At 50.4% G+C, this 17,667-nt stretch overlaps 1 protein-coding gene across 3 annotated transcripts in view; it reads right to left on the reverse strand.

Moving 5' to 3' along the window:
* The window catches only part of WDR27 (WD repeat domain 27), a 153,532-nt gene that overhangs the window by 109,285 nt on the left and 26,580 nt on the right, over positions 1-17,667 (reverse strand). For 2 of the 3 annotated variants that reach the window (XM_042940319.1, XM_042940320.1), the window contains 9 exons: positions 16,459-16,576; positions 14,699-14,831; positions 13,220-13,323; positions 12,164-12,231; positions 11,848-11,969; positions 11,370-11,452; positions 6,032-6,110; positions 3,600-3,677; positions 257-549 (listed from right to left, as the gene is read on the reverse strand). In XM_042940319.1, the coding sequence (XP_042796253.1) occupies positions 257-549; positions 3,600-3,677; positions 6,032-6,110; positions 11,370-11,452; positions 11,848-11,969; positions 12,164-12,231; positions 13,220-13,323; positions 14,699-14,831; positions 16,459-16,576 (1,078 nt within the window). The remainder of the gene's footprint in view (positions 1-256; positions 550-3,599; positions 3,678-6,031; positions 6,111-11,369; positions 11,453-11,847; positions 11,970-12,163; positions 12,232-13,219; positions 13,324-14,698; positions 14,832-16,458; positions 16,577-17,667) is intronic. The other variant, XM_042940322.1, reaches the window with a different exon arrangement.

Genomic DNA, 17,667 nt, shown 5'->3' on the forward strand with positions numbered 1-17,667 from the left:
AAAAAAGGCCTCAAAGAGGAGAGCCGCCTGGGCGAGAGCAGCTCCCCACTTCTGCAAACCTGCTCAGGAAAAACGCTGAGGGTCTGGAGGATCAGTCTGGAAGGGGCGCTGCCTGTGCCTGTGCCTGAGAGACAAGCACCCGCGGGGTCGGAGAGGCTCCATCGGGGAGGGAGGGAGGGAGCTGATGTGGGACCCCGAGGTCATCCGCCCCTGCCCCCCAAGAGGAGCCGGCGGAGGGAGCGGGGGGAGCCCCTACCCAAGGCTCCTGCACCCCAGCAGCGGCCGGCACAAGGGCCACCGCCCCCATTCCAGGTGCCGCTGGCTTTCGTCCGGACCCCGGCACGCCAGACAACTTCAAGTAACCAAGACTTTGAACTCCGTTTCCAGGGAAGCAGCGGCAGGGAAGAGACCCTCGCACACGCGGTGAAGGCGGCCCCCGGACTCGGCGTACCCGAGAACTGGACACAGAGCGCGGCGGCTGGCCCGTGGGCAAGGACACGCTGCTTGTGGAGTCTGGTTGGCGGAGAACTCTCCAGAGGGTACTCCTTACTTGAAGGAACATGAGAGAAAATGAAAATCAAGAGAGTTCAAAGTGAGGTTAGAAATAAAAAAATAAACTAGAAAGGGTTCGCCTATCCAGATGTGCGATTTTATTCTGTCGACTTTGAACGTACGGAAACACATTCAAAGCCATGAAATAATGCACATATTTTAAGTACAAAATGTCAAGGATTTCTCCTGTTTCACATAACTGAAGGGGACCCTGGGATGGCCAGATGAGAGCATCTTAGCAAGAGAAAACACACTTCACTTCCCAGTTTCAGATTCCATGTGGGTGACCATCCGCTAATTACTCAGATAATCTGCAAATGGCTTCTATCTGCCCAGAAAATAATCACACCTGAAGTCTGTGAGAGACCATGGACTTGGGGAGAAGGACCGACGGTCAGGGCCCCGTGCAGGGGCAGGCTGGGTGGCGTGGAACCCGCAGGGCCTGGGGGCAAGGCAGCACGGCCCACGGAAGGCATTCAGATCTTTAGGCAAAGTCCCCCCGTTGTTCATTTTCAGCAGCTGGCCTGGTAGCCTCTGAGCAGCAGCTGGCCCAGCGGCCTGGGGACTGGCCAGGGCCCAGGAGGCCAGGCCCCTCACTGGCACCCACGTGGCCTCCACGTCCTTCCCACCGCAGTCCCAGAATCCAGTGTAAACAGAGCACAAAACCACCTGTCAGGCAGCAGTGCCACAGGTTAGGGGGACGTGGAAAGTTCCAGGCACACTGCACAGGGCAGAAAGGAAAGTAGCTATGATCTGAAGACAGGTTGCTGTAAAAGCCGAAAGTTACGGAAGACAAGTTAGACACACTTACTCATGTCTCTAATGCAGTAAAAGCTGGGAAGACGGGCTTGCGGGCCCGCCCCCAGCCAGGCAGCACCGTCCCTTCAAAGGGAAATTTGGTGGGTGTTCAGAGGAGCCTCTCCCTGAGAAACACTTGCCTGTGCCCAGGACGTTGTTTGGGGTCTCCGGAAACCCCTCCATGCAATGCCCCCTGGGGCTGGAATTGCAGCAGAGACAGCTGACTCTGTCTGGAGAGCTGGGCTCTCATAGGAAAAAGCCACCAGAAAGATCAGAGTTGAGCAGAGCTCTTTCCTGCTGCATTCTATACTCAACCACAGACAGCTGTCCCAGGGTCCGAGGGCACCTGCTGCGGGCACATCCCCACCGTCGCTGACCCACTGATACAGGAGCAGCACAGACGGGCAGGAAGAGCAATGGGGCTTAAGAAAAACGTCACAACACGTGGGCAAAACCAGCATCTGGCAAGTGACTGCTCAAGTACAGACGGGCTGCAGACTGGAGTCAGTGACACTTCACTCCCGTCGTCCATAGTCTCCATCCCCGTGTGGGTGTAGACGGGCTGTAGACTGGAGTGGGTGATGATTTGATACCACCAGCCACAGTCTCCATCCAAATGAGGGAATCCAGGTCCTAGAGGTCCCCCAAACACCTTCCCATCTAGGCACGTGGGGCCTGGGGATCGGCAGGTTGGCCACGGTCCGCACATCGTGGGCAGCGGTGCGTCCCACGAGAAGCGCGTCCCTGTCAGTGAGCTCATCGCCAGCCATTCAAAATTCACCTGGAGCCCATAAACTGACCAAATTTTTCTGTCCGATTATTAAGCAAGAAGCTTATCAAGAATGATCCATCACTGGCTACAACACTTTCTTAAAACAGTATTTTAACAAAAAGTAACTATTGCCTCTAGAGGCAAGGGAAACAGAAGCAAAAATGCACTACTGGGACCTCATCGAGATAAAAAGCTTCTGCACAGAGAAGGAAACTCTCAACAAAACTAAAAGGCAACTGATGGAATGGGAGGAGATATTTGCAAATGACATATGTGGTAAAGGGTTAGTATCCACAAGAGGATAAACAAATCAAACTCAACACCCAAAAAACAAATAATCCAGGGAAGAAATGGGCAAGAGACATGAATAGACACTTCTCCAAGGAAGACATCCGGATGGCCAAGAGACACATGAAAAGATGCTCAACCTCACTCATCATCAGGGAAACACAAATCAAAGCCACCATGAGATACCACCTGACACCTGGCAGAATGGCTCACATTAGCAACTCGGGCAACAACAGAGGTTGGCGAGGATGCGGAGAAAGAGGATCTCTTTTGCATTGTTGGTGGGAATGCAAACTGGTGCAGCCACTCTGGAAAACAGTATGGAGGTTCCTCAAAAAATTAAAAATAGAACTACCCTATGCCCCAGCAATTGCACTACTAGGTATTTATCCAAGGAATACAGGGATGCTGTTTTGAGGGGCGCAGGCACCCCAATGTTTATAGCAGCGCTATCAACAATAGCCTAAGTATGGAAAGAGCCCAAATGTCCACTGACTGACAAATGGATGAAGAAGCGGTTTGTATACACACGATGGGTTATGACTCAGCGATCAAAAAGAAGGAAGTGTTGCCATTTGCAGCAAACAGGAATGGAACTAGAGGGTATCGTGTTCAGCAAAATGAGTCCGTCAGAAAGAGACAAATACCATGATTTCACTCACGTGTGGAATTTAAGAAACAAAACAGATGAACATAGGGGAAGGGAAGGAAAAATAAGATAAATACAGAGAGGGAGGCAAACCACAAGAGAGACTCTGAAGACTGAAGGTTGCTGGAGGGGAGGTGGGGGGGGGGATGGTGTAGGTGGGTGACGGGCATTGAGGAGGGCACTTGCTGGGATGCGCACTGGGTGTCGTGTGTAGGTGATGAATCACTGGGTTCTACCCCTGAAACCATTATCACACTATATGTTAACTAACTTGGATTTAAAGAAAGAAGAAAAAAATATTGCCAAGTTGTCAAGACGGTAAAAATAGCAGCCTGTCTGAAAAATGAATAAGGAAGAACTGAATCTGAGTAAAAGGACATACATATACGAATAACGTGCACACGCCATGTATACGTGGGCCATGCACACATCTGGTACTCCCAAGGTTGGACACCTGTTTGAAACAAATTCACTTACAGTATTTAAAGGGCCTCCCCAAATCATGCTACGTCTACTTTGAAAGGCAAGTTCGTGACGCACCACCCGTGACTGTTCCTGCGGCGTGAAGGGCTGTCGCCGTTATTCCTGGTGTTGGTCTTGGGTGAAAACATAGTGACGCTGTGGAAAGAAAACTCTTACGTCATCTCAAAGATGACAGCTCCAAGCTTCTTAAGAGACCTGTATTTTGCAGCAAAACATACAGAACATGTAAACATATAAATGCTTTCAGTGTCCCAACTAGTGATAAAGCAAACACTCACTCACTCTAATTGTAACAGCTATCGTTTCAATTATATATCTACGCTGGCTATTGCACTGCTGAAAATATATTCGGACATAAAAATTCTGGATAATACTGAGCTACTCACTTACAAATGTTGACTACGAGAAAAACACTAAGATAACATTTCTGTGTAAAGATCACACCGCAAATTATCTATTGGCCCCATTTTGTGAGGTGTGTGTGAAAGATGTATAAATCAAGAAACTGCTCCCAAGGTCAGAATCCCCTTAAAGTGAATACAAAACATGATTCTTATGATATTGTCTCCTTTTGGAGAATAAATTTATGTAATCGTAACAGAAACGAAACTTCACTTGTGAACATTATTTTGCAAACCTACTGAGACACAGAAGCGAAATTACCGGCAAGTCACATTGAATTCTCTCTTGAGCAGAATTAGATCAAATGCCGGCGGTGGCCGAACAGGCACCTGTTTTTAAGATGGTTTTTAAGATGAAGAAACAAGCTCCCAGAGATGCCGGGGCACATGGTGCTGAGCTCCGGGGACAGACGAGGGGCAGCCACACCCCCATCCCGCACCTGCATCCAAGCCCCGCAGTGTCAGTAGCAGGCTCAGCTTCGGGCCGTGCCCGGAGCCATCAGACCAACGGGCAGGAGGGGGTGGCCTGGCCCCGGGCCACCGCCAGAGGCTCTGCACTGCCGCGGGATCTGAAAGTCCCCCGGGGCCCGGATGAGGGAGGATGCCAGTCACTTGAGGGTGGGAGAAAAGAGAACAAAGGGTGAGAGGCCACCGAGCGGGGGCCAGCGGGGAACACGTGAGAAGGAGCCAGAAGGCTGCCAGAGCACAGAAAGCACGCCAGGAGGGAGGCGGACACGGTCAGGGCTGGGCTCGCCTCCTTCCATCTGCCCCTCCCACTGCCTCTGACAGGTCACCGTGCCGCATATCCTGACAAGGCGATCCCGTTTAAAATACTGTAACATCATGCTGTACGTTTCCCGTAAAGTCCAAACTCCCGGGTTGGTGCTCAGGGCTGTTCATGGTCTGGCCTCTTCCTCCCCCTGGGCACCCACACAGGAAAGAAAACTCGAGACGTGCCTTAACATAAGGGACCCCAGAAGTCCACACTGAACACAGCAGATCAGACTACAGCTGGTGCCCACAGGCATGGTGTATGAACTAGTGTGCAATTTTGTTGAGGCAAGGATCCAGAATCCAGCCGTCCATCCACCTGCCAATCCATCCATCATCCACCCACCCATCTATCATCCACCTATCCGTCATCCGTCCATCCGTCCATCCATCCGTCCATCCATCCGTCATCCATCAGTACTTTGTGAGAGGGTCTGAGTGCCAAGTGCTGTGCCAGGACCAGAGGTTTAAAGAATAAACAATAAGTAAAGCACGAAGTCATGCTAGCCAGCCGTGCCAGAGAGAATAAAGCAGGCAAGTGCCGAGAGGGAATCACGGCAGAGGCGGGCATGTTATCCAGGCAGGACTGGCTGCCCCATAAGCAGCACCCATGTGAGCCTCAGGGAAGCACGTGAGGGGGAAGAAAGGGCCAATGGAGAGCCCTGAGGCAGAGGGACGGACGCGGAGGCCAGGGGGGAGGGGGAGGGAGAGCATGGCATAAGCGGGTCAGGGGACGGGTGACCCCAGAGAGCCTCCCAAAGCCCTGACCTGCGTTCCGAGTGGGGCCCCCAGGGCTGTTCCGCTCAGTATGTGAAGAGCACGGAACAGATCAAGATTTGGGGTGAGAAGACGTCAGAGGCCGACGTGCATTTCACACAGAAAAGCCAAGTCCGCTTCCAAGAAATGCGGCATTCCGGAAGGACGAGGGGATTTCGAGGCTCTGCTGTACTTGAAACTCCCCAGATACCACGTTGTTCCCAATTTCGTCATCAGTGACCCCCTCCCTCCCCAACCCACCAAACCAGGTCTGAAGACACTGCATCTAATGCTCCCAGAAAGCCCGGGCGGCCAGATCTCCGTCCCTGCGTCCCCCTCTCCCAGGCAGGTCCGCCCCTGTCCTGGCACCCGACAAGGTCACCAGGCACCATCGCTGCCGTCAATCAGGACCAAAGGGCGCCCGAGAGGCGAGCACATGGCGAGCACACAGGAGGGGCTTGCTGCGGCCTCGTGTTGACTGCTGTCCATGTGTCCCTGCCCTGCACCCAGGGGTGGCCCTCCACACACATCTTTCCCGCCTCTCCAGGCCTAGTTACTCACTGTGGGGCGGTCGCATACCCAGATGACCTCACTTTGCTGTGGAAAACCAGAGGCTGGTCCTGAACGGTGCTCCGTACCGCTGTGTGAAACGAGTTTAAAAAGTAGATGTTACTGGCACAAAAACAGACACTCAGATCAATGGCACAGAATAGACCAGAAATGGACCCACAAACATATGGCCAACTAATCTTTGACAAAGCAGGAAAGAATATCCAATGGAATAAAGACAGTCTCTTCAACAAACGGGGTTGGGAAAACTGGACAGCGACATGCAGAAGAATGAACCTGGACCATTTTCTTATACCAGACACAAAAATAAACTCAAAATGGACGAAAGACCTAAATGTAAGACAGGAAGCCATCAAAATCCTTGAGGAGAAAGCAGGCAAAAACCTCTCTGATCTTGGCTGCAGGAACTTCTTACTCAACACGTCTCCAGAGGCAAGGGAAACAAAAGCAGAAATGAACTATTGGGACCTCATCAAAATTAAATGCTTCTGCACAGCGAAGGAAACCATCAGCAAAACTAAAAGGCAACCGACAGAATGGGAGAAGATATCTGCAAACGACTAATCAGATAAAGGGTATCTAAAATCTATAAAAAACTTATCAAACGCCACACCCAGAAAACAAATAATCCAGTGAAGAAATGTGCAAAAGACATGAAGAGACACTTCTCCAAAGAAGACATCCGGATGGCCAAACGACACATGAAAAAATGCTCAACGTCACTCATCATCAGGGAAACACAAATCAAAACCACCAGGAGATACCACCTGGCAGAATGGCTAACATTAGCAACTCAGGCAACAACAGATGCTGGCGAGGATGCAGAGAAAGAGGATCTCTTTTGCATTGTTGGTGGGAATGCCAGCTGGCGCAGCCGCTCTGGAAAACAGTGTGGAGGTTCCTCAAAAAATTAAAAATACAACTACCCTACGACCCAGCAATTGCACTACTAGGTACTTATCCAAGGGACACAGGTGTGATGTTTCGAAGGGACACATGCACCCCCGTGTTTACAGCAGCACTATCAACCATAGCCAAAGTATGGAAAGAGCCCAAATGTCCATCAATGGATGAATGGATAAGGAAGATGTAGTTTATATATACGATGGAGTATTACTCGGCGATGAGAGAGGATGAAATCTTGCCATTTGCAGCAACGTGGATGGAACTAGAGGGTATTATGCTAAGCGAAATTAATCACAGAAAGACAAATATCATATGACTTCACTCATACGAGGACTTTAAGGTACAAAACAGATGAACAAACATAAGGGAAGGGAAGCAAAAATAAGATAAATACAGAGGGGGAGGCAAAACATAAGAGACTCTAAAATATGGAGAACAGAGGGGTGCTGGAGGGGTTGTGTGATGGAGGGGTGGGCTAAATGGGGAAGGGGCTTAAGGAATCTACTCCTGAAATCACTGTTGCACCATGTGCTAATTTGGACTTAAATTATAAAAAATAAATAAATTATAGAAAAAAAGTAGCAAATGTTTAACATGCCAAGAAAAAAGTTCCTTGAGAACACAAAAGTTCACATGCATGGAAGGAGGCCATTCACTACAAACCGAAGAGGTTTCACACCCAATGCCAAACCAACCGATACCAGCAAAGAAGGTTAAATCAAGGGTATTACAAGTATAAGAAAACAACAAAAAACATTTTCTCATTCCTCAAACGACACTGAATCGCAGTATGCTCAATAGCATACGTTCCAAACACCGTGCAGACTAACATATCAGCTCACGTCGTAATAAAACAGGCCACACACAGAACCCGTCTATGTGAAATTCCGTCTGTGGCACACTAGAAACCAGCTATCGTGGAGTAACTCGCTCTATAAATCTGTGACAAATAGATCTTTTCTACAAACAAGAACAGCAATGATCTTAGATCAGCTCACATTTCTCTTACGTACTCGTTTACCACATGATAGAGCAGTAAGAAAGATAAAGCACTTAACCATGACTACACCTGTGCACCTCAGTGGCAACGAAATTTCTTATCCTACTAAGTTTTCCACAGCACCGCCAACTGATAAAAACTCTGACGCTGCATGAACTTAACACAAATATTTACAAATCTCAAATCCTTTCAGGCAAAATAAAATTCTGCCAGAATTATTGATTTTTACAAACATTTAATACTTGGTATCCAATATGAATACTCTGTACAACAGTATAAAGTAGCTTTAGAAAAAACGGATACTTGCACAGTATTGCATTATTTTGAAAATAGTTTTGTTTTTTGTTTTTTTTTTTTAACAAAGAAACTCAGTTCTGTATCTGGCACTATTTCAAGCCTGATAACCTGGACCATATTCCCATCAAAAACCAAGTGAAGCGAGTGAGCAAATCACTAAAATGACACCCACGTGACCAGGAACCCAAAAAGCATCCGGCTCGCCGAAGGCAGAGCCCCACCCGGGGGACGAGGCACCTCAGGGAAGGCCTGGAAATACAACTGCTCCCAGGGGGGACCCAGAAAACCTCTCTCCACCTCAGTGTCAAGTGAAGGAGAAAAAATCTCTGAGAAAAACAAAGCAAACGGAAAATATTTTCCAAATCAGATAATAAAATAACAGACGCATTTGGGTACTTGGTTATGAAAAAGTCTTAAAAGTACTAGAATAAAGTTCATATTTATGTAAGGGCATATTATTTTAATAAATGCTTTAAGTATTAAAATATATCAGTTCATCGCATGTGTTTATTTCTATTATGCTTCTTGCAACTAGAGGGATGCAAATTTTTAGATTCTAGCACAACTATAAATCGGTCATCTGCATTAACTCTCCATATGAATACTTTTTAAACAAGACATAAAACTGTCATAAAAATCAACTGTCTGAAATTGCACCTGTCCCTGGTTACAGAGAAATTATAATCTCCGTAATAAGCCTTACTGTCTATACGACTGTTCTTATCAAAGGTTTTGTTCTACGCATCACTTAGCTGTGAAGCATGGTATATCATATAGACTCATCCGAATAAGATGATCCATACTAGCAAAAAATGAAAAAAAAAAAACATTTTTAAGGGTACATCTAAATAAAACAAGAATAAAATCTAAAGAAATGAGTGAGGTAAAAAAAGAAAGGAAATTATGTGTCTCATTTCGTAACAGAGTTCCATACAGAGGTGCCATAAGATTATGCCTTTGACGTGTCAAGTCACATGTGCGGTGATGAAAATAACTGGCCACACTTAGAGGTAAAAACCAGAGCATCAGTGGCCACTTAACATAGAGTTCATCCAGTCTAAGTAATTTTCTTTGAATAAAAATGTATTTGAATTTCGGAATATTATCTAAGCAACCTAATATTCCAAGTAATTAGCAATTTAATTAATATCTGTCACAACTTTTTTCCAAGTAATTTTAATAAAAACATATACATAATTTTTGGTATGAATAAAATTATTTTAAAAGACTTTACATCATGCAACAATATGAAGGCACTTAATGCCAATGAGCTGTACACTTAAAAATGGTTAAAATGTGGGGCACCTGGGTGGCTCAGTCGGTTAATTGTGAGACTTCAGCTCAGGTCAAGATCTCACGGTTCAGGAGTTCGAGCCCCATGTCAGGCTCTATGCTGACAGCTCAGAGCCTGGAGCCTGGTTCAGATTCTGTCTCCCTCTCTCTCTGTCCCTCCCCTGCTCACGCTGTCTCTCTCTCAAAAATAAATAAAACATTAAAAAAAAAATTTTTAATGGTTAAAATGTTAAATTTTACATTATAGATATTCTACCACAATAAAAAACATAAGAAGAAATAAATGAACAGAACATTTTCTGTTTTTAAAATGTTTTTAAAAAGAATATGAAAAACAACTTTTACTACACCAATTAAGTATAAAGCCATAACATGTACCTAGTAAAGACTTTCAGTTTTCACTAACATAACTACATAGGAATTTAAACTTCTCTGAGGAGGCCGCCATTGAAGGATGGACTGACTTCTACTCCTGAAGCGACACAGGGCTCGGTATTCGGACTGAGGGAGGGACAAAGCCAGAACAGGAGGCCGCGGCTCAGAAACCCAGCAGAGGGGATCCCAGATCCCGAAGGAGGGGACCCGGCCTGCAGTGACCACGCGGGAGGGGAGGTATGAGGGCCACAGTCCGTGCACTCCTTCCCCAGAGGGACTCGGCTGGGTGGGGCTGGGGGGGCCACAGAGCAACACAGTTAAGAACAGTGGAGGCCTTCAGAAGGTCTCGTGGACAAGGGAGGGGGCGGCGGGACACGGGTGTAATGACAGCACAGCCCCCCGCCCTTCCAGAGCCAGAGCCTGGACGACCTAGCAGGAGGGCACCTGCACCTGCAGTCGTGCCCCCTCCAGGAGCTGGGGTCCCTCATCAAAGATGGAGATACAAGCAGACTGAGCACCTCTACTGTTTTGTAATTAGGTCAATAAAAGGCTTAACCATACTGATTAGGGCTCCGGGTTGGTCAACGAAAGGGAAAAAAGAATCACTGTCAGTGATTCTCAACAATGAAAATAAATGGAATACGTAATGAAGTCTGGCATCTTAAGACAGAACTTTAAAATTACTTCTTTGTAAAAAGCAACATGCGGATTTGTTTTCTGCTTATAATAATACAATGAGAAAGATTTTTGAGACAATCGGGAATAACTTATGTGGGCTGGCTAATAAAGGACACGAAAGAATCGCTGTTGGTTTGATAATGGCATCACGGCCACTAAGCACACGTCTGTGTTTTAGAAACGCGTACTCAAGTCTGCAGGGGTAAAACGACGTGATGCTTGGCAATGGCTTTACAATCTTCAGCAAAGAGAGACAAGAAAAAATCAGTCCCGTGATCAATAACTGGGCATCCACATGTATGTTCTGGCTGGTAGCGCATTTGGTTTTTTTAATTTTTTTTTTTAGTGTTTTTATTTATTTTTGACAGAGAGAGAGAGAGAGAGAGAGAGAGAGACAGAGCATGAGCAGGGGAGGGGCAGAGAGAGAGGGAGACACAGAATCCGAAGCAGGCTCCAGGCTCCGAGCTGTCAGCACAGAGCCCGACGTGGGGCTCGAACTCCCGGACCGTGTGATCATGACCTGAGCCCAAGTCAGACGCTTAACCGACTGAGCCCCCCAGGAGCCCCTAGAGCACTTGTTTTTGAACTCCTATGAATGATACCCGATTCAGGAAAACAAAACATCTAGCACATTCCCTACCACAAAGAGCATGTAAAAAATACGTGAGAGGCAGAGAAATGAAGCAGCGACGGACAGAGGAAACGCCGAATTTTCACGCGGACAAACATGAATCCACAGAGCAGGTCGTTGCGCCATGTCCCAGAGCAGGGGGTACTAACCGGACTGTCGCTGAGGCGCCGGTGGGGTCCTGTGCTCCTCAGCAATTCTGAAGTGCAGCGGAGACGTGGACAGGACACAGCCACTGGGCAGACAAATCGCCAGGAGAACAAACTCACAAAACGCACGTTGTCAGGACATCACAAGGGATTAACTCATGTAGATATGGATGTGCGATATTTGGAAATGATCAAGCTTATTCCTCTTCTTCTAAGAAATAATCTTTACTATTTTTAACAAAATGGCTCTTTTATAATTTACATTCTATCCTGAAATAAAATAATTTTACACTGAAAATTAAGTATGAATCATTTACTTTTAAACAAGACCGAAGCAATGCCATGAGCAAGAATTTCTTTTGAAGAGGTCAGGAGAGTTGGGAGTTCACTAAACTTTACTTTTAATTCTTAGAATCGACAGGAACGTAAGCTCCTGAGCGGGGAAAGCCGCATGCGGAAATCCTACCGGAGAAGACCCTACCGAGGCAGCACCGACAGGCTCCTTCCGGCGCCGAGACCTTGCCGAGACCGCACCAGAGCCGCGAGACGGATTTCCAACACGGCGATCTGACCGCCAAACATGGACGTCAGTAAGCAGATGGCCTGCACGGGACAGTTGTCAGTCAACAGTGAGCACACACCCGTGACCCCAACCACACAGGGTAAGGCTGCTCCTGTCATGTGGGCAGTTATTGTGTGCCAAATGTCACACACGAGGTCACACTCCACCATGTGGAGGAAAGGACGCGTACCGATGCACTCGGCAGGGTCTGAGGACGGCACGTTTCAGGTCTCACCTTTTGCTCGCCGGCCTTGCTCATCATTGCGCACGATCCGGCAACCTGAATGCTGAGGCTCCTGAAATCTTAATTTCCAGCAAAGAGAGACAAACGAGCAACGTTTACGGGGCAAGTGGAGGGAACGAACCCCACGTGCCTGCGCCCCCACCGCACGTGGGCCTGTGCGCTCCCGAGAGCCCTTGCCCTGGGGCAGCTCAATCCGGCGGAGAAGAAGGCAGAGGGCAGCTGGGGCGAGCCCCGGTAACACAATTCCGGGGGCACACACACACACACACACACACCCGGATCTAAGAGGAGCTCCGGTGAACCTTCAAGGGCAAGCAGGGGGAGGAGAAGAAAGCGCTCAGGTCAGCAGAGGTTTGGAGGAGGGTTCAAGCAAAGTCTGCAAGTAAGTGACGGTCGAATGGGGAGAGAGGCTGGGCTGGGCCAGGCTAAGAACTCGGACTCTGTCCCCAAAACACAGGGGCCTTAAAGGAGAAAGTGGGGAGACTGCTCTTACAGGTGACATGGGCCGTGCCTGCAGGAGGCTCCTGAGGGGGGCAAGCTCGGGGAGGGAGGAGGGACGGAGTCAGGAGTCACGCCCACATTACTGGCAGGGCAACTCCCGGCGTGGAGGTCGCAGAATCTGAGAACAGACGGGAGCCGCCCCAGGTCAGTCCAGACCGTGGAGTCGGACAAGCCGGGGGGCTGTCCAGTCACGGCGTCAAGTCGTCAGCAGGAAATATGGACAGTGTGGACTCGAAAGCCCTTGGTATAAGTTCGGGACAGGCGCGGCAGCCCCGAGGAGAAGTGTCCCTCGGAGCCCTGCGCACAGAAGACAGGGGCACCGCGGACCAAGGGAAGGGAGACCCACCCGGAGGTCGGGGTGAGCCAACAGCCTGGCCTTGGGGCCCAGAGGCTGCCCGCGGCCCGACGCATGGCGAACACGCCTCGTCTGCACGTTCTGGTGACCAGACTTTCCACGCTGAAGGTGTCACCCTCCCGTGGCAGAGGAAAACATGAATAGAAGTTACATGAAATTTAGATCAAAGGTGACCTGAACTTTCACCTTACCCTTGTAACGTAAAACGCCTTCCAATTCGAAGTTCGCCAAGTTAAGTATGAGTAAGCCAGCGGAGCTTCCAACCCACAGGCACGGGGCACTCTCGGAAGGCAGGCTGATTTTCAAAGAAAAAGAGAGAACGACGTGGCGGTCTCACCCCTCAGGCTTCCGTCCCACAGCTGCCACTGAGCAGGCAGCCGGCTCTCAGCATTTATGACCCAGAAACGCACTCGATCAGGCTGGTGTTCGTTCAACGGTCTCGGGTTTCCTGGAAACCCACTGTCCAGTGAAGACGAGACGGCCACGACCTGACCGCAACTCGACTGTCATCTGCAAGGCTATCACTTCTTCCGAGCTCAAGGTGGCAGCCGGTGCCACGTCCATCCCTTCGAGGCGGCCACGTGGCACCTGCGTCCTGCCGGGTGGCGTCTGGAGATGAGGAGCCCCGCTAACAGGGAACAGACCACCGTGGCAGAGCTCAGGAGATACCGACCACAGCTCTGCCTCCTCTTCCATCGATGTGCAAACAGGGTCAACGTTAACAAAGGGCCAATAGGCCTCCTCTGGCTATGCCAGACTTGGACTCTGAAGGACTCTCCACGCCCTCTCTCCCGCCTGCCACTCGGTCCCCTGGAGCCTCACACGGCGCTAGGACTGTCTCTTTCTCACTCTGGGCTCATTCTCAGGCCCGCACACACCCGCAGCCGTCCAGAAGGCGGCCAGGCAGGCGGGTCCCTGCGACCCCATGTGCACCCCAGGGACGGAAGGCCTGGCCCTGACCAAAGCACAGGCCAGATGTGTGTTCCCACCCAGCCTGGCACCTGTGCGGACACTTGGCCCTACAGCACGGCCAGCTCCCCGTCCAGGGGAGCACCCCCCTTGTCCAGGGACACCAGAGGCCCTGTTGTCCCTAGACCTTTCCACACTCAGTAAAAGCCATCATGATACATTCTTAAGTGTCTGATATACAGACAGATGGGGGAAGTTTAGGGGGAGTCACGATTATATCCTCCTTTACCTTATTATGCAGTCAAGACCTACCTAGGGACGCCTAGAGGGCTCAGTCGGTTGGGCGTCCGACTTTGGCCCAGGTCATGATCCCACGCTTCGTAGGTTTGAGCCCCGCGTCGGGCTCTGTGCTGACAGCTCAGAGCCTGGAGCCTGCTTCAGATTCTGTGTCTCCCTCTCTCGCTGCCCTCCCCCACTCTGTCTCCCCAAAATGAATAAACATTAAAAATATTTTTTTTAAAGATCTGCCTAGATTTTGGTGAGTGAAATTAAAATTAATATTTCTTTTATTAAATAGACTTAGAAATAATTGACCAAGTTTACCAACTTTAAGACTCGAAGTATGCAGTCCTAAAAACACTTCAGTTACTATTATTCTAACAGACAAAAATAATTTGGTTTTAGTTTAATCATTCTTCAAAAATGAACCTAATTTAGTAAAGTTTTCTTCACATGGCACTGGCCAAGTTCATCATACTCACCATCCACACTCAGAACTGAGCAGGAGCGAAAGGTCACAGGGAGCCAGGGACAGGACAGGCAGGCTTCCTTCCATGTCCTCTCCTTTCTCCAGGCCGTGTGCACGGGGACGCCGATTCTCCTCTAAGAACAGAACTATTGATAATCTGAGCTATGAGATTAAAATGATCAGTCGAGTTAAAGGCAAACAGTTGGCACCACGGGATGTTGATGGAAATACACGTGGGCTAGAGTAATCAGGTCACGAGTCAAGGAAAGCCCTCAGACTTACACGAGGTAAAGAACAAGGTTATAAATACAGAGCAGACCCCATACGTGAGGCCTGTAAAGAAGGAACGTGGAGTGTCAGGCACACCTAGAGTTTAACCCTGTTCTTACGGCAGGATCAGGTTTACCTGCTAATAAATGGGCCTTCACACAAAAAGTCATGAAAACCAAGATTTAAAGCATTAGGAAGAAAGCAGGTCCACTGAATAAAGGTAATTTCTGACCTTCGGGAAGGCCAGGGGAGGGGAGGGGAGACACAAGCTACACCAAAGAGCAGGAAGAACGGTGAGAGACTTGGGGGCAGCAGGGAAAAGCCGAACTCGCTGTCACAGGAGAGTCAGTGCACTGCCTGTGCCCCACAGGAGTCCCAGGCTGGACTGAGGAGGAAAGTCCACAGCTCTCCCAGCAGACCATCCACTCCCGTTGTGACACTGTGGTAGGTACGAGAGCAGAGGGTGAGGAAGGGAGGTGTGGCCAGGTAGGGGCTGATGAGGTTTGGAGTGGGGGTGGGGGTCCAGGGCCAACAGCCAAGAAAGAATTCTTGAGACTTCTTCCGTGCAACAGGACGGTTTTATTAAAGCACGCACGGGGACAGGACCGGAGGGCAGGAAGGGCTGCACCGGGGTCCCGAGGAGTGACAGGTTATGCACTTGGGAGCTGGGGGAGGTAAAGACTAGGGGAGTCCCCAGAAGGACTTTCGTCTGCTAAAGTAGACACTTAAGATCCTGGAGGCCTGGCTATTGTCAGGCTAAGGCGGTTCTTCCCTCTAGCAAAGCACTAACATGAAGACAAAGGGAGTTCCCTGAGAAACATTTTCCTCTGCCGGCCTCAAGTATCTTGTCAGTGGGCTTCAGGGTATAAGGAAATTCAACTTTATCACGTCTTTCTGCCTTTGTTTCCCACATCAGAACCAACCGTGGGCAGAGGGAGAATAGTGCAGAGCAAAGGGACTGTGCCAGCCCAAGGGGATGGGGACGCACAGGGGCGTCCCAGGGGGAGGGGATGAGGGACAGGGGAGTACAGGGGAGGCCCAGGAGGTTATGGGGTCACGCAGCGGGGGGGGGTGGGGGGGGGAGGGCACGCAGGGGAGGCCGGGTGAGGGTGGGGGATGGGGACACGCAGGGCACCAGTCTGCTCAGTCAGCTCGGCATGGAACAGCTCTGGAAGGTAGGTCTGTCCACCCTGGACCCTCAGCACCATGACAATCCACAGCAGCCAGGAAGCCGCTGCCTTGGGCCGGGGAACACACGCTCTCCTGGTCACCGGACCGCAGCGCCCGGCACACAGGATGGGGTGACTGGCCCACCCCATCCTCCCTCACAAGATCTGCCTGGTGCTGGTGGAGCTCTGAGGTCAGACGCTCCACTTGTCCCCGCCCGCCCCCTCTCCGGCCCCCTCCCCTAACCCAGGACCCTCGCAGGCTGATCAGCTTGGAGAGCACCAGGGCGGGAACCCCATGGGGCGGGGTGGGGGGGTGGGGTCTGAGTGGCATTACCTGGCAGGCTGCACAACCTGGACTCGACCCTCCTGGAGAAAGTCTCTCTCTTCTTCTTTAGGTCAACTCGGGTCACACAACGATAATGATGTCTTTCAACCAAACTGAAGACCCAAAGCTGAGAAAGCAGAGCAGGCGCACACACGCACACACACACGCACACACGCGCACACACACGGAAGCCCGTCATCACGGGTGGGCGTGGCTCGAGCCCAAGGAGAAAGACGGGTCAGGAGAGGGAGACACACTGCACGTGGCCTCAGAGGCGGCTTGGACCCCTCTTCCCTCCACAGCGGAGCCTCCGGGCGCTTCTTCGGCCCCCCGACTTGGGTGCGGACGCCCCCTCTGACTCACAACACTCCGCCCAGGAGGGCGATGTGCTCTGACCCCCACGGTCCACGCCAGTCTCTCGGAGCCGAAGGGCACGGACACACAGGTGCGAATACATCCACGTGTCACCCGGCAAAAAGACACGGGTGACAGCAGTCACCTTTGTCAAAAAGAAAGATAAAATTGCCTCGTTTCCAAAAATACACCCGTGATACTGTGAGTTATAACTAAGAAATCCATGTATGTGGACTTCCTGTTCCTGACACAGAGCTCCTTTAAAACCCTCGGAATTTCCCAAGTGAAGAGAAGGACAAAGGTGTCTGGTTGTGTTAAGGAGGTGACTGCTGGAAAGCCCCAAGGGTGGGGGGTGGCGGGATCAGGTGGCCAGAGGAGCCACAGGTGATGAGAGGCTGGCAGCTTTCGGTCCCGCCCCTGACCTGGAGGTTGGGTTGGGTTCAATCACCAGCGGGCAATGAGTTAATCAATCGCACCTACTTGACGAGGCCGCCTCCGTTACACCCAGCTTCCAGGCTGGTGACCCCATCCACACTGGGAGGCTGACCCCACCGCCAGCTCTACACGCGGGACCCTCCCCCCCTCGCCATCTACACCCCCCCATCTGGCTGCTGTCTGTGTTCTCCATCACACCCTTTAATAGACGCGTGAACCCGTAAGTAAACGCTTCCCGAGTTCTGCAAGGCTCTCTAGCAAATTAGTCGAACCCCAAGCGGGGGCGTGGGAACCTCCAATTCGCAGGCAGTTTGGGCAGAAACTTCGAGTAGCCGGGGACCTACCACCTGTGACTGGCATCTGAAGGGGGGTGGAGTCTCACGGACTGAGCCCTCAACCTGTGGGGTCTCCACATAGACAGTGTCAGAA

The sequence above is a fragment of the Panthera leo genome, chromosome B2, assembly GCF_018350215.1.
Source record: "Panthera leo isolate Ple1 chromosome B2, P.leo_Ple1_pat1.1, whole genome shotgun sequence".
NCBI classification, from domain to species: domain Eukaryota; kingdom Metazoa; phylum Chordata; class Mammalia; order Carnivora; family Felidae; genus Panthera; species Panthera leo.